The sequence below is a fragment of the Hipposideros armiger genome, unplaced genomic scaffold (genome assembly GCF_001890085.2).
Source record: "Hipposideros armiger isolate ML-2016 unplaced genomic scaffold, ASM189008v1 scaffold_31, whole genome shotgun sequence".
Classification (NCBI taxonomy): Eukaryota; Metazoa; Chordata; class Mammalia; order Chiroptera; family Hipposideridae; genus Hipposideros; species Hipposideros armiger.
The window spans coordinates 4,724,281-4,746,475 of NW_017731381.1; the positions used below are offsets into that span (position 1 = coordinate 4,724,281).

Genomic DNA, 22,195 nt, shown 5'->3' on the forward strand with positions numbered 1-22,195 from the left:
TCAGGAGCTACGAGCACAAGAGGATGAGAAGAAAGAGAATGGGCACAGTCTTGGGCAGGGAGCTACTAGATTGGACACTTCTGGCACTGGTCTGAGCCAGGAGGCGCTGCGAGGGGGGCGAGCGTTTCCCCTATTGGCCCGCAGTTGGCGCCTCTCCCCTCCACCCCCGCCAGCCCCAGCGTGCTGTGCCCTTCTTAGCACCCTGCAGGAGTTGGCTCCTCGCGGGCGTCTGGGGGTGCGGCGCAGCGGCCCACCCCTCCAGCCCTGACCCGCCCCGTCCGGGCGCCCACCCCGCCCAGTGCGCTGGAAAGGCTGGGCGTCGGCTCTGTCCAGTCCCGGAGCCAGGAACCAGAGGCTGCCGGGTGAGTCCCAGGGTCAGGGGGTTCCGCCGCCGCAGTGCACCTGTCTTGACCGGCGGCGCGGGGTCGGTGTCCTCCGCCTCCGGCGGTACCCAGCCTCTCTTCCCCTGCGTGCGCCCTCTCGAGATGTGCGGGTATCAGCGTGCGAGTGTGGCGAAGGGTGTCCGGGTGCGGGTGCGTGCTCGCTGTGTCGGGGTTGTCCGGGAGCAGCAAGTGTGTGTGCGTGGGCCGGGAGCCCGCGCGTGTCCCTGCAGCGGGTCTGCGCCCGCGGCCGGGGTGCGGCTAGTGGAGCGGAGCGTGCGGAACCGAGTGTGCGGGAGGCGGTGGCGGGGCGATCCAGGAGGAGGCCGGCTGGGCGAGGAGGAAGGATGCGGGCCGGGAACTTTTCGGCCGCTCTGGAAGTGCGAGCTGTGGCGCCCGAAGGGGCTCCCCCCGGCCGCCGGGCGAGAGGCGAGCGCGTGTGCCCGCCGCCACCCCTCCCCCACTTCCGCCTCCCGCCTCTTCCTCGTTCCCGGCTCCCAGGGCCCGTGCGTCCCAGGGGAGACCCAGCGGCGCAGCCCCACCCCGGCCGGCGCGGCTTGCTCCCACGCCCCCGCCGCCGTCCCTCCTGAGCGGACGGATCGAGGCAGCGTGTGCGCCGGCGCGGCAGGTAGGGGCTCCGCGGCGGCGGCGGCGGGTGCAGGTGCCGCGGGAGGGCCGGTGTGGGGCGGGGACGCCGGCCGGGGCGGCGCGGCCGGGTCGGAGGGGCCTCTGTCGCCTCCCCTCCCCTCCCCCGCGGACGCAGTGTGTCCCTTTTTAGGGAATTCTTTCGCTCTCGCTGACTCCGGTGCGGGTGGGCAGAGACCAGAGAGGGCGCTCTCCATTTCACTGGTCTGGCAGCCTTCTGCCCCCAAATCTCTTCACCCCTCTCCCCAGCACCTTTAGTCGCGTAAACAACTCCCTTCCTCTCTCTAGCTCTAGGCTCCGCCGCCCCCAGGGGATAGCTCTTCCATCTTGTGAGATTGATCGGGTTGGGGGAGGGGGAAAGAGAGGGGGCGTCCCGGAGCCCCTAGTCCCCTTCACTCGCCTCCCCTGTCTCTCGCCCTCCCCCACCCGCTGCAGGAGCAGACGGCCCCAGGGGCCCGGGTATTTTTAGCGTTGTGACCTGGGCGGCAGCTCTTAGAGCCTTTCCCAGGAATCGGCGTCAGCGCCTCCCTCCTCCACCACCGCCAGCCCGTGGCCACAAAATCTCCCAACAAATCCTTGGCTCTGCCTGGCCCACTTGGGTTTGGGTCGCTCGCGGCCTGCCCCAGCGCCTGTGGAACTGACCAGGGTCTGGAAAGCGCTGAGTCCACCCACATGTGGAGGGAAGGCAGCCTACGGAGGATGATGATGATCTATCTGGTCCTCAACTTAGATACTCCCTTGCCTCTGGTGATGGGCTCGGAGCCCAGTGCCTGGAAGGAGGCTGAGCTGATGCGAGTGAATAGCAGGGCCTGGGAAGGCCCAGAGCTCTGGTGTTCTGAAAAACTCTCAGCACTGGGGGCCTGGTCTGAATTGGACCCAGGACCTGTCCTTCCAATGACTACTCACTGACTAGTGGGGAGATAAGACAGTGAGATGTGTCAGAGGAGAGGAGCTCAAATAAATAGCTGTGGGAGTACAGAGAAGAGGCTATGGCTTGTCCTCTGAATAGCACAGGTATCAGAGCTTTACATTTTACAGCACACCTTCACAAGCAGTGTCTTGTGTTTGAGGCAGGGAGGACGATTGTGCCATTTTCAGATGGGGAGACTGAGGCTAGCAAGATGATTTCCTTAGGGACAAAGGCAAACCTGAAAGTCAGGTCTGGAACTTCAGAGCAGGGTTTGCAGTGGATGGGGGTGATGGTGATGGGAGAGAGAGAGAGAGAGAGAGAGAGAGAGAGAGAGAGAGAGANATTAATGGACCAGGCTTCTCAAATGCTGCAGAGAGAGAGAGAGAGAGAGAGAGAGAGAGAGAGAGAGAGAGAGAGAGAGAGAGAGAGAGAGAGAAGGAAAAAAGGAAAAAAGGGAGAGTGGGAGGGAGGGAGAGGGAGAGAGAGAGGTGAGAGAGAACTTGAGCTTTTGTCTGGGGTTTGAAGAACAGGCAGGAACCGGAGTTGCAGCACTAGAGGAAGAAGACATTCCACCTTGAGATCTCTGTCCCATCCTCCTCCCTGGCCTTCTGAGGAGATGCCGGGTCCATGAAGTGGAAAAAGTGCCTCCCCCATCTGGGCCAGACCAGTCCCTCCAACCCCTCTCAGAGGGCACGATTCTGAGACTCGGCCATTGGCTGCGTCTGTCCCCTGAATACAGAGGAGCCTCTCTTGCTGTGCCTGGAACTGGCATCCCCTTTGTGGAGCGAGGGTAAGCCCCGCCTCTGCATGAAACTTGAAGTTTGTGGTAATGGACTTTGTTTCAGGGAAGGGGAAAGGAGGAAGGCAAGTCCAGAAGTGTCCAGGCTGGAACCAGAGGCCCCACTGGTGGGATGCTGGCTGCAGTGGGGCTCCCCAAGCCCAGGTACCCCCTGCATTCCCTCTCAACTTCATAGCTTGTTCTTCCACCCCACCCCCACCCCCAGGAGCTGACATGGACCCAAATCCTCGGGCTACCCTGGAGCGCCAGCAGCTCCGCCTGCGGGAGCGGCAGAAATTCTTTGAGGACATTTTACAGCCAGAGACTGAGTTTGTCTTCCCCCTGTCCCACCTGCATCTCGAGGCACAGAGACGTAAGTTCTAAGACCCGGGGAGAGGGACGAGGATAGGGCCCCCTCCTCTCCTATTTCCTTGGCCCTCTGAACTTCTGGCTCTGGACCTGACACACATTGCTGGCCATCCTGTCGGCCTGGGTCCTCCTGACTTGCCCCCTTCTTGATTTGCAGCCCCCATAGGTAGTATCTCATCCATGGAAGTGAATGTGGACACACTGGAGCAAGTGGAACTTATTGACCTTGGGGATCAGGATGGAGCAGATGTGTTCTTGCCTTGCGAAGATCCTCCACCAACCCCCCAGACGGCTGGTATGCCCCTCTGCTGGGACTTGGGCACCAGTTAGCCAGGGCCGGATGTCGGGGCTCTGAAGTGAGGCTGCAACGCTGGGCTGGGGAAGTTTAGCCGTGGGGGCTGGAAGGGGGCGTTTCCACCAATGAAACAGCTGTTTGTTCTGATTTTAGGGAAGTTGACCCTGAGGGGAACTGGGTTACAGATCCCCAATCCAAGATTCTAGGAATGCCCAACCCCCTTAGCCTTTGTTAATGTTATGTGTGTGAGATGAATGTAATTAAAATAATATAAAAATGTAATATTTATATTAGGTAATTTCATCAGTTTTAGTCATCTTATATTTATTGAGTACTTTATTAGATTTCTAACACTGTGCTAAAATACTTGACATATAGCATCTCAAGCCTTACAATGTCCACATAGGGCAGGTGGTATTATCTCCATTTATAAAGAAGGAGGTTAGAGAAGTTGTCACATAGCCAGAAAGTGGAAAAGCTGGGTTCAAACCCTGGCTCTCTGACTTCAAAGCCTGTATGTTTAACTGATAAAAGATATTCGCTTATTTAAAACTGCTGCTATTAATTGATAGCCTACTATGTGCCAGACATTTTATAAGCATTCTTAGATTTCATCCTGAAAATGCTTCTGGAATGTAGGTATCCCTTTTTTTACAGAGGAGGAGAAGAGCCCATGAGAGGGAAAGTGACTTGCCCAAAGCTACTCAGTAGCAAGTAAGTGCCAGGTAGAACCTGAACTCTTGAATTGATTGACCTGACTCTGGAGCCCAGACATGATCCCGGAAGTAGAGGAGCTAGGAGTCAGGAGACCCGGCCCTTCGCTGGACTGGCTAAGTGACTTTGGACAAGTCCTTGCCCCTGCCTGGGCTTCGGTTTCTGCTGGCCAGATCATATCTGAGAGTCTTCGGAAGCCCTGTTTGTGACCCTGACCAGCTTTTCTCTCTGGGCAGGGCTGGAGGACCATCCAGAGGAGCTGAGCCTGCCAGTGCCCACGCCAGACAGAACCACATCCCGCACTTCCTCCTCGTCTTCTGACTCTTCCACCAACTTGCACAGCCCAAACCCCAGTGACGGCGGAGCAGACACGCCCTTGGCACAGTCTGATGAGGAGGAGGGTGGGGGTGATGGAGGGGCAGAGCCTGGACCCTGCAGCTAGCAGTGGGCCCCCACCTATGGACTGACCGAGCTGGCTATTCTCCACATGAGACCCTAGGCCCAGCCAGGGCCCTTCAGAGAAGACCAGACTCTGCTTGTAGTAGGCACCACCGGGAGGAAGGGATGGCAGGGTGGTGCGCCTCCCTGGGAACTAACCCTCTCCTGGCTTTCCTGCTAACCTTGTCCCGCTGCAACCCTGCCACCAGTCTTTGGCTTACTCCTGAGGTAGAGCTTGCGTGCAAGGAAATGGAGAGGAGGTAGGACGAGATGCCACTGCTTTTCTTAGCACTCCTTCCCCCCAAACTTCCCTGCAGCCTTTTAACAGAGTCTCCTACACAACCAGTGTCTCTAAATGGACGTGAACTCCTAGCGCTCAAGTGGGGTGGGACTCCAGCCACCCTGCTCCCTTCCATTCTATTTTGGAACAGGGCACGGTATAGATAATAAACAAATGATAATATACCAACCATTTCACTTCATTTTTTCACATTGCAAAGATACCAAACCCACTATATTTCTTTAGCTCTCTAGTCAACACTGTATTCGCCTCACTCATCTACACCCATTTATTCAAGAAATATTCATTGAACACCTGTGCTGGGCATTGGGCATACAGTTTGAATAAGACAGGCTGTACCCCTGCCCCCAGGAAGTTGACGGTCTCTGGAGGAGGTGACCAAGTGAATACCACACTTTACAGTGTAATAAGGAGCATGACAAGGAACTGCTCTGGTATCAGAAAGTAGGGGCCTCTTAGCCTGGATGGTTGTTGAAGAGCTGATTTTTAAATTGAGATCCAGAGGATGAGTAGGAGTTAGCTAGGTGGGAGCAGTCACCCAGGCAGAAAGAGCAGCTTGGGAAGACTAAATGGAGAAAAACAGCCCTGAGGAACATATTAATAAAAACGTTCAGCTTGGCTGAATTGTTGCATTTGAGAAGGAGATGAAGGGAGAGGTAAGATTGACAGAGGTCAAGTCATGAAATGCTTAGACGCCTGTATCAACTTTTTTTTCTTCTTTTTTTTATCTGAGCCATCCTGCCACCTGTTGGCAGCTCAGCTCAGGCTGGGAATTGAACCGGCGTCAACTTTCAGTTTTGCTGTTTGTAAGCAATCAGTGACTTAGGATATACATTTATGTCCTCATATAAAAAAAAGTCCAAAGTATAGGGCTCTAGAGCCGCTCCACAGTTAGTGGGCACAAGGGTCCTGTTGGGCTCTTTTTGCTCAGCCATCCCGAGCACGTGTCTTGAATTCTTACTGATATTTCATGCCTAAGATGTCTGCTGAAGCCCCTGCCATCATGTCCTTGAAACTGGCAGAAAGCAGAAGGAATTAGGGATGGGTAAAGCACACCCAGCTGTCTATTCCCATGTCAAGAAACATATTTGGAAGTTCTAACCAGTATCATCCACTTTCATCTCATTGACCAGACCTTGCTAAAATGGGAAATGTTTCATTTACAGACGTTTTGCAGACACGGAGACAGAGCATTATCTAGAAGAGGGGTCGGCAAACTGCGGCTCTCGAGCCACATGCGACTCTTGGAGTACGTTTCGTCTCAAAAGTTTGCCGGCCCCTGGAAGAGCCAATCCTGTCCCGCACAACAATTTAAAAATTATTCGAGAGCTATAAATATATTTTTACATAATCACCATTATGTGAATAATATCCTTTAAAAATTTTGTAAATGAAACTATGGTAGTTTTCTTTTTTTAAAGATTTTATTGGGGAATTTGGGGAGGGAGAACTAGCACCTTACACATTAGAGGCCACGTTAATGAATTTGAACTTTATTGGGAGTAATGAAAGATCACAAGTGGTTGAATTTGCCTGTTAAAATGATAAGTCTGGCTGCAGTGTAGAGAATATACCAGAAGAAGACAGGGTGAAGACAGACATATGACCCAATAATCTATGAAGAGGTAACAGCAGCCCGGATCGTGGTGATTAGTGTAACTGGGCTGAGGCAGGGTGTAAGTAACGATATTCATTCAGTAAACATTAGATGTAAGACACAGCACGGCCTTGGGAATGTAATAGGGCAAAAAGACACAGTCTTGCTCTCATGGAGTTTAGACTCTAGTGGGGGCCAGATGTAAAATTGCAACTATGACTAGTGCTAGGAAAGAGTTAATAGCCTACTCAGAGAGGTGACGAAGTGTTTCCCTTGAGGAAATGGCATTTGAGCTGAGATCTGAAGGATGAGTAGGAGTAAACTAGGGGAAGAATGGCTGGAAGGCGTCCTTGTAGAGTACTGATTGGAGGGGACCAAAGTGGGTGTCTGAAACCAGGAGATTGCAGCTGTCTAGATAAGGGGTGGAGACTAGACTAGAGTGGAGGTAGTGGGGATGTAGAAACTGAAAGGAATGAAGAGATAGTTAGGAAGCAAATTCCAAAGATTTGCTAGGTGGTGTGAGAAAGGAAGTGGTCAAGGTCACCACTACCGTTTTTTGCCTTTTGCAACAGGATGATTTGGAGGGTGCTTCACCCAGATGGGGAATTTAGGAGAGAACAGGTTTGGGAAGAAGGTCATAAATTTGGTTTTGGACGTGATGAGTTTGAGACCTCCAAGAGAACAAACATGTTGAGTAGATACTTGGCCTCACGAGTGTGGGATTTAGATGAGAGAATTGGGCTGGAAAAACAAATATGTGAGTTACCAATGTATAGGTGGTCAATCAAGCCATGGGTGTGAATGAGCTTGCCCAGGGAGAGAGAGTAGAAATGAAAGGAGGGGTTATAGGAACATGAAGTCGTGAAGTCATTTTCTCACATTAGGAAAAAGCGAATCATTCCACCTCCCTTCATACATGAAATGCCACTGGTGGCATCAGTGCCCTTCAGTCTAAATTCCAAAGCTCTTTGTGTCACCCAGGCTGAGTGACAGGGCTGCAGTCTTCCCATAGTCCCATCCTGCTTTCACTCCACAGGAAGCCGTTTTATAAGTGACAGTTCCTAAGTGCTAGGGAGAGACTTGTGGGAGCTTTGTGCTCCTTTGTTCTAAAAGCCTGTGTGTCCAAGTTGAGCTCATCCACTAAGCTGGCTCAGGGCCCAGTATCACGTTAAATTTTGCAGTTTTTCTGGATTGTTTATGACTTTGCTGCACACATGGTCTCTGTCCTCTTGTGCTTTCTCCCTTTGGAGTAGCAAGACTCAACCTCCTGTCTGACTGGGGCTGGGCCGTCTGGGCTGCAGACCATCAGCTCTGCTTTGCAGGGGTTCTCAGCTCCCAGGATTACTTCACTTTCCTCCAAGGTGAGTGATGGGAAGCTAGACTAGCCTGATTGCTGTCAGCATGTCAATAAACCTTAGTACCACAGGCATGCGATGCTAGGATCTGTGGGGTTTGGGGTAGGGAGCCGCCTGGGGAAAGGAATCTACAGCCTTCTGGAGAGAGAGAATTGTTTGTGAGCCTATGGGGAGCCTTCAGTTCAGCTATTATGAGTTCCAGCCCCTGCCTGGAAAAGTCTAGGGTCAGCTGAGACCCCAGGACCACTTCCTGGTTGGACAATGACCTCTTCTTCTGCCAAACCACAGGGGCTTGGCTGGCCGTCAGAGCCAGCATCTCCAGCTGTCTGTTTTTTGAGGCAACACAGTGCCCTTGGAGATGGGAGGATGATTTGGAGCCAACTCCAAGACAAGCAGCCCAGCTTTCAGTCTCCAGGCCACCGTGTGGCTTCCTCTGTCTGTTGTATAGACATGTCAGAGTGTGGAGAGGAGGGAAGAAGACACACTCATTCTGCAGAATCCTTTGCTATGGAGGAAACAGGAGGGACCACAACTCAGAGGAAGATTCCCCAGGAGTGCACAGAACTTGATACTGTGAACAGCACGGCAGTGCGGGGACAACATGGAACTGTGCTATGATGTTGTCTTGTCTGTTTGTTCAAACATTACCGAGCACCGACTATATGCCAGCCTCTTTGCTTAGGCAACAGAAATACTAAAGTGACCAAGAACTCTTCCAGGAGCAGATGTGGCCAAGGATGATGGAAGTATAATGTGGACTATAACAGAAATACACACAGGACTGTAGCACACTAGAGAGGGAGAATCTAAGTCTTCTCTGGAGGTGGCTGGGTCTTGAATGATGAGGATAGGCCATTTCAAAAGGAAAGGATGTGCAGAAATACAGAAGAAGAATAATGGTGCAGCTACTTTTTTTTTATGTTGATCATGTGGCCTCTAGTCCTGGCTCCATCACTCACTGTGATCTTAGGCAATTATCTCATTTTTCTTTTTTTTTCTTTTTTTTTTTTTTTAAGATTTTTTTATTGGGGAATTGGGGGGATGGGAACAGTGCTGGGGAATTGGGGAAAGGGGAACAGACAAGTTGCTGTCGTTTTGTTCTTCAATCTAGTTGTGGAGGATGTTGCTTCACTGGCCCAAGTTGGCACCATCATTGCGCTCTTCTCTGGCGAGGCAGATCAGTCGCCGGCTTCTGGACGGCCGCTCACTGCAGCTGCTGGCCGCTCACGCTGGCTGCTGGCCACACACGGTAGCCCATGGCAATCCACTGCCACAGGGACTGCAGCCCACGCCGTCACCGGCGACTCACGGCAGCCCAGCTCCAGGTTGAGCTGTTGTTCAGCATCTTAGCTGTAGAGGGCAGTGTCACTGGCCCTCATATGTGGGATCCGAACCGGGGCCCTCTGGCATCCCAAGCGAGTTCTTAACCATCGCGCCACTCGGCCGGCCCAATTATCTCATTTTTCTGTACCTCAGTTTTCTCATCTGTAAAGTGGAGATAATAGTACCTACCTCAAAGAGTTGAGTAAATGTTAGTAAATGTTATAAGCACTTAGTACATTCCAGATCCTACATGTACAAAATTTTTCATCCTTACAACAACCCTGAAAGCAGGTTTATCCATTTTATAGAAGAGGAAAAGTGACACTCAGGTTGATCACTCTCATATGGATTAAAGGCTGACGTGGGGATTTGAACCCATATCTGTCTGACATCCTGTCTAGTGGGACAGGAACACTGGGTATAAGTAGAATGAAGTCATAGTGAGATAAAAACACCCTTATGACACTTCCTCCCTGGCTGGGGTATATCTTGGCAGACCTGCCTGACACTAAATTTGGTTCTTCATAGAAGTATGGTTGTGAGTTTTACCAAGAGACAGAGTGCAAAATTCTTCATAAATGTGTTCCCCATCTGGCAGCTGGGAAAACTAAAGCAAGATTTTAACATTGGAACTCCTACCACTCAATAAAAAGGCAAACCAGCCAGTGAAAAAAAGGGAGGGTATAAAAAGTTTTTAACAGACGCTTCACAAAAGGAAATACATGAATGGCCGATAAACACATGAGAAGATGATCAACATCATTAGGTACCAGGGAAATGCAAATTAAAACCATAATGAGATACAATTACATACATACCCATTTGGCTAAAACGAAAAACTCCAAAAAATTCAAAACAAGTGTTGACCAGGAGCTCTCATACATTGTTGGTACAAGTATAAAAACGATACATTTTGGAGAAAGGTCTGGTAGTTTCTTGTAGAATTCAACATACACCTACTCTTTGACTACTAAACATTTATCCAAAGTAAATGATAAACATTTGTCTGTAAGTTGAATTATACAGTGGCCTAGTTCATAATAACTAAAAACTTGAAAGGGCTGAGGTGTCCATCAACAGCAGAATGGATAAACTATGGTATATTCATACAATACAATACTACACAGGGTAACAAGAAACAAAATGCTGATACATGCACGAACATGACTTTCAAAAACATTCTTCCCATGAAAGAAACCTTACACAAAAAAGTTTACATCTATATGATGATTTCACTTATATGAAGCTCTAGAACAGATTAAACCATTTTGTGGAGAAAAATCAGAACAGTGGTTGCCTCTGGAAAGTGGGGCCTGGGGGCGGGGGCAGGTATTGACTGACAGGGGACCTTAGCAACTTTCTGGGGTTTTAGGAAGTTAGGAGTTTGGTTTACTCAGGTGTATGCATTTGTCAGACTCATTGAATGTGCACTTCAGAGTCGTGCATTTCTTTGTATGTAAATTTTACACCAAAAGGAAAATGTATAATAAACAAAAGTTGAACTCTAGTTAGTGATAATGCATGCTGAAATATTTAGTGGGAAGTGTACTTATGTCTGCAATTTACTTTGAAATGCATTAAAACATAAGATGAATTGAGGGATTTCTACACTGCTATGTGATAAAGTATAGTTAATATGTTAATGGTGGAATCTTGGTGATGGGGAAACAGGTGTTCATTGTAACAGGTGTTCATTCTTGCAACTTGGATGTTTGTTTGAAAATTTTCGTAAGAAAAGGACCAGCCATTTGGGGGAGTGCAGGAACGCTCTACCACCAGAAGCTGGCTCGGCTTAGGACCGGCTGAGGACCGAGGACAAGGAGAGGACACTAGAAGCTGAGGGAGGCAGGAGCCAAGCCGTGTGACCTCGCAAAAGTAATTGACAGTTTTTCAGTCTCTCTGTCCTCAACTATCACAGAGGCACAACAGCAGTGGCGGCGCTCGGCATTATTAAGCACTTTCTCGTGGGTGGGAACACTTCAAAGTTGGGGGATCCTCAATCCAGCCTCCAGCTACACTACATACCCATTGTCCTTCGTACCCTCCCAGTGCCCACTTAGACCACTAGCCCTGAAGGGCCTATCCAGGCCGTTGCTCTAGTAACCACACCCGTTTCCGGGACGGCACCGGAAGTCTCTTCTCATGCGCTCTTCCTATTGGAGGCCGGCCTCTGGTGGGGGCGGGCGCCGTTGGGAGGCGGAAGCAGCCGCAGGCATGGCAGCGGCTGTGCCGCTAGCGGTGCTCGTGCTGCTGCTTCTGGGGCCGGGCGGCTGGGGCCATGCAGAGCCCCTACGCGACAGCCTGAGAGAGGAGCTCGTCATCACCCCGCTGCCTTCTGGAGATGTAGCCGCCACATTCCAGTTCCGTACACGCTGGGATTCGGACCTCCTGCAGGAAGAAGGTGAGAGGACTAGAGGGACCGGAGAAAGATATCTGTGGCACCTGCTGGGAGTGGGTGGAGCCGAGCCTTGGGGAGGAGCCTGGTCCCTGGGTGGGGTTCTGGCCAGTGGGCGTGGAACCGGACAAAATGGGTCCTTGAGGGAAGGATGGGATAGTTATTGAAGAGCCCCATTGTACCCGTTGATGAAACTGAGGTCCGGAGAGGGGCAGCGAATCCTGACCACCCTAGTCCAGTGCCCTTTGCGCAGCTCCAGGCTGCCACTCTAAACCTTTAGTTAGAGCCCTCTGTTGACAACACTGATGATTTGTGGCTGTTAGCTGTTCATTTATACTGGGTGCCAGCACAGTGTTAAGTTCTGTGAACGATTACTAGGAAGAAATTAGAGGTGTGGAGAGGTAAAGGCACTTGTTCAAGATCACATCGCTGGTAAATGACAGTCTGGTCTGGAATTCAGATCTCTCTGATGCCAGAGCCTGGGGTCTACTTCTTCTTTGAGGTGGCTGAGAACCCTTCCTCCAGGACCATCACTCACCTGCTACCCCTTCTCTAGTGTCTCATTATAGGCTCTTCCCCAAAGCCCTGGGGCAGTTGATCTCCAAGTATTCTCTCCGGGAGCTGCACCTGTCACTCACGCAAGGCTTCTGGAGGACTAGATACTGGGGGCCACCCTTCCTGCAGGCCCCATCAGGTGCAGAGCTCTGGGTCTGGTTCCAAGACACCGTCACTGAGTGAGTGCCCACTTTGAGTCGTGTTGCAGGCCATGGAGGGAATGTGGCAGGGGAAGGTGTTGTCATCCTGCCACTGCCTTTGGGGGCAGCAGTTCCAGCAGGCAGTGATTCCATGGGGGTAAAGCTGCATTGGAAGTAAGAAATAATGTCACCACTGAGTGACATTCTTTATTTTGCTGAATACTCTTCCTTCCCCTACTACTTCCAGACCTGAGATAACACACGGATACCAAGGCAGATGACAAATAATTGATGCTTACTTACTTGGATGTACGGCAGTAGAAAACTGGCAAACTGGATAACCTTTTAAAAGACATTCATTCAATAGCAACAATAATAATCATCATCATAATAAAAAAAAAAACCATGAAGGCCACACAAAACATCAGTGAACTAGAATGCCCTACAAGATGCCAGATCTCCATATTAGAGGAATTGCTTTTGTTCGGGAGGGGGAGGGCCTAGGTACTTGTACCACAATTTTCTCTTAATTCCACCGTGAGAAGTAAATAGCACAAGATTGATAAAAAATTTTAGGGTATAATAGGGAGGGGTGGGAACTGGGGCAGGCTAGCGAGCTGGAGAGGACAGCTTCCACTCATCTCCTGTGGTTTGTTGCCATGTGGGAGTAGAGGCCCGCTGTTGTCAGTCATTCATTTTTAAAGAGATATCAGAAGTCTGGATTTTAACATGAAAATTGACAAATTGAAATATCAGCAAGGACTTTAAAAATGTAAGACATGCTATGCAGGTCAGCGTTTGAGTACACCAAATAAAACATGGCTCTGGTTTAGGTAGAGCTTTCAGGCTTCCAGAGTGCAATCTTTACTGGAGGTTTAAGGGTTGGAGCAGTTGTAAAGCTCTGCACAGAGGATTGTCGAAAACCCCCACCCAGGGCAGCACAAGGTGATGTCAAATGAGGAGCAAGCAGTGACCCCCCCCACACTTGCCAAGCACTTCTCTCTTGGCTGAATGCCGGCTCCCTTGCCTTTTTTCCCATCTGCTCGCTGTCACTGTCTCCCCTCAGCTTGCAATTGCCTATAATATGGAGTTGAGGCTTAAAATTCTAGTTTTATGCTTTCTATGATGAATAGAGAAAGTCTGTTTTGGTATTTTCCTAAGGAAAAAAACACCTAATTTAATTTGATTTTTTTTGGGGGGGGATCTAGAATCATTGTTTGCCTTTGTTCAGTGAGCCTTTATCAAAGGAAGACTTCCCACCCTGAAGGTAGAGCCAGCACTTACCTTCCTGCCCAGGGTGTTCACAGGGAAGTAAGTCCTTTTGCCCCGTGGAGCACACCTCAGCATGGATCAGTGGGCTGAGGTCAGCCTCAGAGGTGCGGGGCACATTACATGGCGCTGTGAAACATACATGGGTGACCCCGTCCTCAGGTTGCTCACAGCCCGGTTGAGGAGAATCGATGCTTAGGACAAGATGCTGCCACCACGCAGCCATTTCCCAGGAGGTACCTAGTGAGGGGCCGGGATGGTCAGAACTGAAACAGCACAGGTGGAGGCTGTGGCGGAGAAGGGCAGGAAAGACATCCTGGAGGAGGGAGCCTCCTTGCAGGTGGGCAGAGAGGAGTGAGGAGGTATTCCCAGCAGGAGGAGTCGCCACCTGAGCAGAGACCTGTGGGAATGCAGGGGCCTCCCGAGGACAGTGAGGAGGACGCAGCGGAGCAGGGGCAGCGATGGCGTTCCAGTTCCATCAACTGGCCAGCCTAATGGTGTGGCCGCCAACTGCGGGCTTTGAGAAGGGAGCAGAGGCAGCCCCGGGACAGTGAGTGGGTTTGTGTCTCCATCCAGTGTGGATAAATCTTGGAAAGAGCTCAGTAACGTCCTCTCAGGCATCTTCTGCGCCTCTCTCAACTTCATCGACTCCACCAACACAGTCACCCCCACCGCCTCCTTCAAACCCCTGGGGCTGGCCAATGGTGAGAAGCCCCCCGTGGCCCCTTCCTGCTTCCTGTTACCTCTCGCCCACACCTTTGCCTCCTTGCCCCTCAGCTTCCTCCTTCCTCAGTGGGGCCAGATCATAAACCTCCTGGGTGTGCAGGCCCCAGAAGAAGGCTCCCCGAGACTGTGCCCTCTCTGCATTGCCTTCTCCCGGGTGGGGGAGGAGAGGGTCCCGCCCCCAGCTGTGACTCTTAGGGCGGTGGTGCTAGAGAGATGTGTGGCCAGCGGAGAGGACACTCCCATCTCTAGAGAGTGGGTCCGGAGTGGGGCCCCAGCACCCACCCCAGACAGACTTCTGTCTCCCTCAGACACTGATCACTATTTCCTGCGCTATGCTGTGCTGCCACGGGAGGTCGTCTGCACTGAGAACCTCACGCCCTGGAAAAAGCTCTTGCCTTGTAGCTCCAAGGTGAGGCCAGAGTGGTCTGAAAGTGGATGGGGCCCCCAGAGGGTGGATGGACTTGGCAGATGCCCTTTCACTGCCTGACGGGGTGTACTCACAGAGAACCTCTGCCCCGTGCCCAGGTACCCCACAGTGCAGGGCACTCACCTTTCGTCTCTTCCCACCTCCTCCAGGCAGGCCTCTCTGTGCTGCTGAAGGCTGATCGCTTGTTCCACACTAGCTACCACTCGCAGGCAGTGCATATCCGCCCCGTTTGCAGAGTAAGTCGGGGAATGGGGGTGGGTGCCATCCAGAGGCTCTGAGAGAAAGTGCAGGTAAAGATCGTGGCCCAGTGTCTGTCAAGGGCTGAGCCAGCATTTAATGGTGAATATCATGATGATTCCTTGGGGCTCTCGCCACGCACCAGGGAAACTGAGTGGTTGCCTGGCAAGTGTTCAATAAATCTTTGTCATGGAGCGTAGTGGTTCAGAATAGCGATGCGGATGCAACTGCTAGCTTAGTCACCAGCTGGCATGACCTTGAGCGAATCATTTTATTTCCCTGAGCCTGGTTTCCGCACCTGTCAAATGAGAATAATAGTAGCCCTAGTTCCTACAGTTGTTGGCGATGGATGCACATAGAGCTGCTGGCACAGGGTCAAGTGCTCCGTAGTGAGTGGCAGCAAATCAATGGGCGGGAAGATACATAGCAGACAAGGGACTGAGTCCAGGTAGGAGTCCCTGAGGCTGTGTGGTTGGGGAGCTGATACGTCCTCATTGCTGCTGTCTGGTCCCTGTGGTAGAACGCACGCTGTACCAGCGTCTCCTGGGAGCTGAGGCAGACCCTTTCTGTTGTATTTGATGCCTTCGTCACAGGGCAGGGGAAGAAAGGTAAGCTACCATGGAAACTCATCTCTACCCACCCATTGCCAGCCCCATCCTGTTTCTGGTCCCAGCCCCTGCTCAACCCTGCTCTCTGCTCCTCAGACTGGTCCCTCTTCCGGATGTTCTCGCGAACCCTCACAGAGCCCTGCCCCCTGGCTTCGGAGAGCCGAGTCTATGTGGACATCACCAGCTACAGTCAGGTACCAGGGTCTCTAGCCACACACGTTGCCCCCCTCCCCAAGGCCAGCCTACCCCTCTGCTCAGCCCTCAGCCCTGCCCTTGTGTCCCCAGGACAATGAGACATTGGAAGTGAATCCGCCCCCGCTCACCACATACCAGGACGTCATCCTGGGCACCCGGAAGACCTACGCTGTCTACGACTTGCTTGACATGGCTGTCATCAGCAGCTCCCGCAACCTCAATATCCAACTCAAGTGGAAGAGACCCCTCGAGAATGGTGGGTGAGGGAGGGCCATATGGCGATGTCATCTCTTAGGAAAAAGTCACAGTCCTGCCCCGTCACCACGAGCTAACAAGCTTGTGTTCAGACCCAGATCTCTGGAGTCAGCCGTCCTGGTTCTAACTGACTTCTTCGAAGCTCTGTGACCTTGGGCAGGTCCCTCACCTTTCTGCTTCAACTGGAGAATGGGAACAGTAATACGTAACAGATTGGATGAGATAATTAATGTAAAACATGGAGTTTGTCCATGCAATCACTTCATCAACAAATACTTTTGAAGACAGAAGATAGATACCCTGCATTCGAGAAACAGAGTGTCTGCTGGTTGAGACAGGCATCAATGAATTAATGGTGATTGTGTTCAGTGTGTTCAAGGGAAAGTGCACAAGAGCATGAGAACACCTGGTTTGGGCTGGAAGGGGCAGAGAGCTTGGCCCCTATCAGTACTTAGGAAATCATAGTAATTCTGTTATCGTCGCTGTGGGCTGTGATGACAGGGCTGGCTCCAGAATGCAGGTGTCCCAGTTCTGGTGGCAAAGCTTTTCTCTGTCCCCTCCCCGGCCTGGAGACTCTGAACGTGGCCCCGGGCGTGCGCATGGGGTGACCCTCTCCTTTAGGACCTATTATTAACTGCTGACTTTGCTCTGCACAGAGGTCCCCCCGGTGCCCTTCCTGCATGCCCAGCGATATGTGAGCGGCTACGGGCTGCAGAACGGGGAGCTGAGCACGCTGCTGTACAACACCCACCCGTACCGGGCCTTCCCTGTGCTGCTGCTGGACACCGTGCCCTGGTACCTGCGGCTGTATGTGCACACGCTCACCATCACCTCCAAGGGCAAGGAGAACAAACCAAGTGAGAGCCGCCCTGGCCCAGGCCCCCCACCCCGGCTCACTGTCCCTGCAGGGTCCCCGAGCCCTCATTTCTCAGGGTAATTCCTAAAGTCCGTACTTCGGGAAAGCTACATAGGCCGAAAGAGTTAGGAATAATTGGAAAAATGGCAAGGGTAATCTCACCAGTGCCAGATCTGGGAAGTCATTTATAAAGCAAGAATAATTAAAACACATAGTACTGGTGATTCTTCTTTTTTTTTTTTTAATTTTTATTAGATTTTTTTCGGTGACATTGGTTAGTAAAATTATATGTGTTTCAGGTGTACAGTTCTATAGTACATTATTCTATATATATTGCATTGTGTGTTCAGCACCCAGAGTCAGTTCTTCCATCACCATACGTTTGACCCCCTTTATCCCCTTCGACCATAGGAGGGCAGTAGTTTTCTTACCTTTTTCACTTACTCCTTCCTTCCTGGTGTCCCGGGCACAATCTTTTGTGATGATTCATAGGCTCTTTCAGGTAGTGAAAGGATTGACAAGCACAGCAGAGTATTCAGAGCCAAGACAGCAGACCTGGAGTCAATAGACGGCTTTCGCTTCCTTGGGAGGGGGAAAGAGGGGTCGTTTTTAAATTTTATTTTTATTTTCTGTTACTTCCCTACAGAGGAGGTAACATTTCCTGCTTTCTGTTAGGGGCCAGGCATAGCAGTAAAGCACTTGTTTTTCTCTGGAGAGAGGGAGACGAATACTACAGAAAAAGACTTGTTAGAAAGAGGTTATTATTACACATCCCAGATAACCAGACCCAAAGCCTTCTGTTGTTTCCCATAGTTTCAAGCCTGTGGCTGATAGTTCTACTGATTTTCAACACCGCTGTTGGTACTGCCTTCAAAATCTCTACTTCAAACATCCTACCTATGTATTTTGTAGGTTTTTCTGTTTTGTGTTTTTACATTTTGCTCTGCAAACTTTCAAACACGTACACCCAAATGGAATAGTATAATCACCTCCCATGTACCCATCCCTAGCTTCAGCAGACTCCAGCTTCCTCTCATTTTTTTCATTGTTATTATTATTATCATCATTATTATTTTGGATTGGTTATTTTTCTGCTAGAGTATCTTAAAACAAGCCCTAGCATCTTATCAGTTCACCTTTAAATATGTCAGTGTATATCGCTAACAGATAAAGGACGTTTAAAAAATATGGCCTATATCATTCTCACTCCTGCTTTCCCCAGTGGTCTTAAAAATAACTTTTTATAATTCTTTTGTTTGAGTTGGGATCTAAACATAGTCCTCACATAGCATTTGCTTGATATGCTCTCAAGTTGCTCTCTTTCTAATTAATAAGCTTTATTTTTCAGAGCAGTTTCAGGTTTATAGAAAAATTGAGCAGAAAGCCCAGTAGTTCTCGTATGTTCTCTCGCCCCACCTGCAGCTTCCTGTATTATTAACGTCTTGCACTGGTGTGGTACTTTTAAGTCTCTTGTAATCTATAACAGCTCCTATTCCTTTTTTTTTTTAGTCTATTTGTTGGAGGAACGGGGTTATTTGTTTTGTAGACTGTTCTGCATTCTGGATTTGTCCTCATGTCGGTGTTTACCGTATGTTTCTCCATCCCCTGTATTTCTTGGTTTGGTGGTTTGTATTAGAGACTTGATTAGATTCAGGTCCCATATTTTTGGCAGGAAAACTTCCCAGGTGGTCCTGTGAACTTCCTGTTGTATCATATCAGACACCTGACGCCTGCTGCCTGGTGTCTGTGATGTGAACATTGACTAGTTGGCTGCCACGCCCTGGATAGCCTCTCTTGGACGCTCCTGGGGGCCTCCCTGAAAACGTCTTTCCAGAGCCTACCTTCTGGGTGCCCAGATCCAGGCCCCAAGGCTTTAATGGGTGGAGCAGGAGGTGCAGATAGTGTGACCTCAGGAAAGAGGTGTGGGTGACCTTGACCCTTGCCTGTCTCCAGGTTACATCCACTACCAGCCTGCCCAGGACCGGCTGCAGCCCCACCTCCTGGAGATGCTGGTCCAGCTGCCAGCCAACTCGGTCACCAAGGTCTCCATCCAGTTTGAGCGGGCGCTGCTCAAGTGGACAGAGTACACCCCGGACCCCAACCACGGCTTCTATGTCAGGTGGGCTCTGCCCCACAGGCTGCCCCCCGTTCTCCTCACCCACCCTGTCTGCCACTAACCCTGGGTGGGCAGCCAGTGAGGAACACGGCTCCCTGCTTCTCTGCAGCCCGTCTGTGATCAGCGCCCTCGTGCCCAGCATGGTGGCAGCTAAACCTGTGGACTGGGAAGAGAGCCCCCTCTTCAGCAACCTGTAAGTGTGACCTCAGCTGCCTGCTGCGGGGCGGGCATTGACACCGACGGTCCGGTTCCTGCAGGGGGAGCTGGGGCTGGGTGTTATCTTTCCCAAAGCAACGTGGAGATTTAACTCAGTCCTGATGCAAGTCCTCGTGGTCTATAATATTCATACAGACTTTATGAAACGATTTTAAAGTGCTTCCAGAAGGATAAATAGGTGAGAAGAGCAGTATTTATAGCGTACATTTACTCACTGGTTCTCTTAACAAATATTTAGTTGAGCACTTATCAAATGTACTTCAGAGAACACCCGTTGTATAACAGTAAACAATTTGGCCCTGCCCTGCCAATGCTAGTAGTCCAGAGGAGAGCATCTGTTCTAAAGAGCAGTGGGCCCGAGGCGGTGCTGGGAGTAATCCGGTGTGTTATCCAGGAAGGCTTCTCCGGGGAGGTGGCCTTTAGGCTGAGACCCAGAATGCTAAGGGCGAGGCAGCCAAGCGAAGGCAGGGCCCCTTTCCTTTGCCTCAGTACCAGGCAGCTCTCCTATTAGATCTGTGTATTGAGCTCTCATCTGAGATGTCGTCTGTTGAAAAGGTTTGGAGGCTAAGAAAACTTTGAAAGTCCTTACAGCCGAGCACTGGCCCGGTGGCACCGGAGAGGGGATGGGGTGAGGCGGGGAGGGGCAGTGGTCCTACCTCACCCCTCCTTTCTGACCCCCAGGTTCCCAGCCTCCGATAGTTCTAGCTACTTCATGCGGCTCTATACGGAGCCGCTGCTGGTGAGCCTGCCGACGCCAGACTTCAGCATGCCCTACAATGTCATCTGCCTCACGTGCACCGTGGTGGCCGTGTGCTATGGCTCCTTCTACAACCTCCTCACCCGAACCTTCCACATCGAGGAGCCCAGCACCGGTGGCCTGGCCAAGAGGCTGGCGAACCTTATCCGGCGCGCCCGTGGAGTGCCCCCGCTCTGAGACGCGACCTCTTCACAGGCGGGGCTGCTGTTTCCCTCTGGGGAGGGGTGGTGGGGTGCCACTTGCTGCCCCCAGAGTTGGCTTTTGAACCAAACTGCCCCTGGACTAGGCCAGGGCCCAGCGCTGCACTGTGCAGTACAGTAGCCACGAGCCAGACGTAGCATTTGAATTTAAATTAATTTAAATTAAAAATTCCTTTCCTGAGCTGCACTAGGCACATTTCAAGTGCTCAGTGACCCAGAGTGGTTGGTGGCTACTGGATTGGACAGTGCGAACAAACGTTTCCATCACTGCAGAAAGTCCTGTTGGACAGCCCTGGCCTAGATAACGGGGTGTGCTGAAGAATTTGTGTCACTGTGTGGTAGATGGCATTTACTGGTTGTGGAATAAAACGTGGCTGCTTTCTGGGTTCTTTGCCTCCTGTCTCCTTGAGGCCTGGGAAGAGCTGGGGCTTGTTTGCTGGGTGCCTGAACAGGAACTCCAGCCTCCCAAACAAACAAACTAACGAAACGCCCCTACCTCCCCTACCTCAGCCAGAAATTCCTTCCTCTCCTCTACTCTCCTCCTCCCCCATCAGCCTCATCTAACTAGAATTCCCAGAACCCCCTGGGTTTGGCAGGGAGTGTTAATGTAAGCAATCCATGACCATGGACATGAATCATCCTCTGCCTTTTTTAGGGGCCCTGTGAACGGGTCCCCTGTCTCCAAGGGCAGAGCTGGAGAGGTTGGAGAGCTGTGTGTGGTTTTCTAACTGGATGTACACCACAGTCATTTGGGGCTACTGTGAAAATAGATTCCTGGGGTCTAGACCCCGTGGATTCAGTTGGTCTGGGTGTAGCCCAGCCATTTTATCAGGCTCCTCATGAGCTTGTGTTGCAGCTGGTCCGTAGACCACCCACAGGCTTTGAAGCTAGGCCCATTGGACAGAAGCCTGTCCCTACCCACCTCTCCTTCAGTATATACAATATAACCCGGATTCCTGTAAAACAGGTCCTTAGGCGATACCTCTCTCTGCCCCCATCCTCTGTCTCTTCCTCTGACACAAATGGCATCAACTGTATAAGCTGCTTGTGGTCTGTCCCTCCCCTCCCCCCATTGTCCCATATAGTGGTTTGGCTTAGAATGCCCTGTTCCACCAGCCACACACACACACCCAACTGCCTGATTCGATTCGATGCTGCTTCCCCCAAGAAATCTTCCCTGATATACCAGGCTGCTGTAGGTGCCCCTTCCTCTGCTCCTGCAGCTTCCTGGACTTACTTCACATATTCCTCATCACCCTCGTTGTTATTGTCCTTCAACTTCCATCAGACGATGGGCGTCCTGGACCCACAGGGGCTGCCTTCCAGTCTGGACCAGATCCTGCTAGGTCAGCAAACGGTAAATGTGTGAATGGGTACGGGCTATTCTGGCTTGGGATCTGGGGTCCAGAGGTAAGGATGGGTAGGGCGAGGGGCACCTATAGACCCCCCAAGTATGAGTGCACCTGTCGTTAACACAGTGGTACTGGCGATGTTTGTAGAGCTAACAGATGGGGCTGTTTAGGTTGCCTCTGAGGGGTTTCCGAGAGCCCTCAGACCACACGAGTGATGTGTGTGCGTCGGCCTGTGAGTATGAAGGGAGGTGGTGAGTTCATCTAGACCATGGACAGAAGCGTCTTCATCAAGATGCTTTGACTTGAGTTTATTTCCAAAGCAGTAAATAAGCAGAATGTAAATGAGATAATGCAGGTGGGCAGATATCTGAAGCTGAGTAGTCTTGGCAGCCTGCATGAGACAGCATGTCTGCCAAGTCAGAAAAACATGAAGTTGTGGCCTGGCTGCCTTATATACCCTGCCAAGTCAGTCCCTAGAAATGACCTCCACTACCAAGTCATAATTAATCTGTGCGGTGACAGCACCCCACATCTCTAGTCTAGACCTCCCCCGTGAATTCCAGATTCATTGACCCAACTACTGCCTGCTTGCCATCTAGACTTGCCTGTCTAAAGGCATCTCAGACTTAATATCTCCAAAACCGAGCTTCCGATAGTCTCCACCCTCACCCCAGACATGGTCATCTGTGGTCTGCTCATCTCTGTCCATGGCAGCTCTCACCTTTCCAGTTGCCCAGGCCGAAGACCTTGGAGTGGGTTACCTTTGAGTCTCTCTTACATCCTGAG

General features: G+C 51.2%; 4 protein-coding genes across 7 annotated transcripts in view; 3 read left to right on the forward strand and 1 right to left on the reverse strand.

Moving 5' to 3' along the window:
- Positions 1-479, reverse strand: part of TP53TG5 (TP53 target 5) — an 18,831-nt gene extending 18,352 nt beyond the window's left edge. The window contains exon 1 of the mRNA XM_019637024.1: positions 403-479. The gene's annotated coding sequence lies outside the window, so the exon portion shown is untranslated. The remainder of the gene's footprint in view (positions 1-402) is intronic.
- The window catches only part of SYS1 (SYS1 golgi trafficking protein), a 28,452-nt gene extending 25,427 nt beyond the window's left edge, over positions 1-3,025 (forward strand). Inside the window, exon 4 of the mRNA XM_019637031.1 lies at positions 2,940-3,025. Coding sequence (XP_019492576.1) covers positions 2,940-2,946 — 7 coding nt within the window. The 3' untranslated portion in view covers positions 2,947-3,025. The remainder of the gene's footprint in view (positions 1-2,939) is intronic.
- DBNDD2 (dysbindin domain containing 2) lies at positions 173-4,995 on the forward strand. Of its 3 annotated transcripts, none has more exons than XM_019637026.1 (4): positions 173-362; positions 2,940-3,086; positions 3,240-3,377; positions 4,328-4,995. In XM_019637026.1, the coding sequence occupies exons 2-4, from the start codon at positions 2,948-2,950 to the stop codon at positions 4,531-4,533; spliced, it is 483 nt and encodes a 160-aa protein (XP_019492571.1). In that variant the 5' UTR covers positions 173-362; positions 2,940-2,947; the 3' UTR covers positions 4,534-4,995. The 3 variants fall into 3 exon arrangements, with proteins under 3 accessions (XP_019492571.1, XP_019492573.1, XP_019492572.1); XM_019637028.1 differs by lacking the exon at positions 173-362 and adding an exon at positions 535-1,008; XM_019637027.1 differs by lacking the exon at positions 173-362 and adding an exon at positions 2,466-2,725.
- Positions 4,996-11,237: 6,242 nt separating this feature from the next.
- Positions 11,238-20,445, forward strand: PIGT (phosphatidylinositol glycan anchor biosynthesis class T). Of its 2 annotated transcripts, XM_019637088.1 has the most exons (12): positions 11,239-11,506; positions 12,057-12,234; positions 14,041-14,168; positions 14,499-14,599; positions 14,767-14,853; positions 15,375-15,462; positions 15,559-15,656; positions 15,748-15,913; positions 16,569-16,769; positions 18,722-18,887; positions 18,994-19,077; positions 19,782-20,445. In XM_019637088.1, the coding sequence occupies exons 1-12, from the start codon at positions 11,248-11,250 to the stop codon at positions 20,032-20,034; spliced, it is 1,809 nt and encodes a 602-aa protein (XP_019492633.1). In that variant the 5' UTR covers positions 11,239-11,247; the 3' UTR covers positions 20,035-20,445. The 2 variants fall into 2 exon arrangements, with proteins under 2 accessions (XP_019492634.1, XP_019492633.1); XM_019637089.1 differs by lacking the exon at positions 12,057-12,234 and having other exon boundaries at positions 11,238-11,506.
- Positions 20,446-22,195: the final 1,750 nt, after the last annotated feature.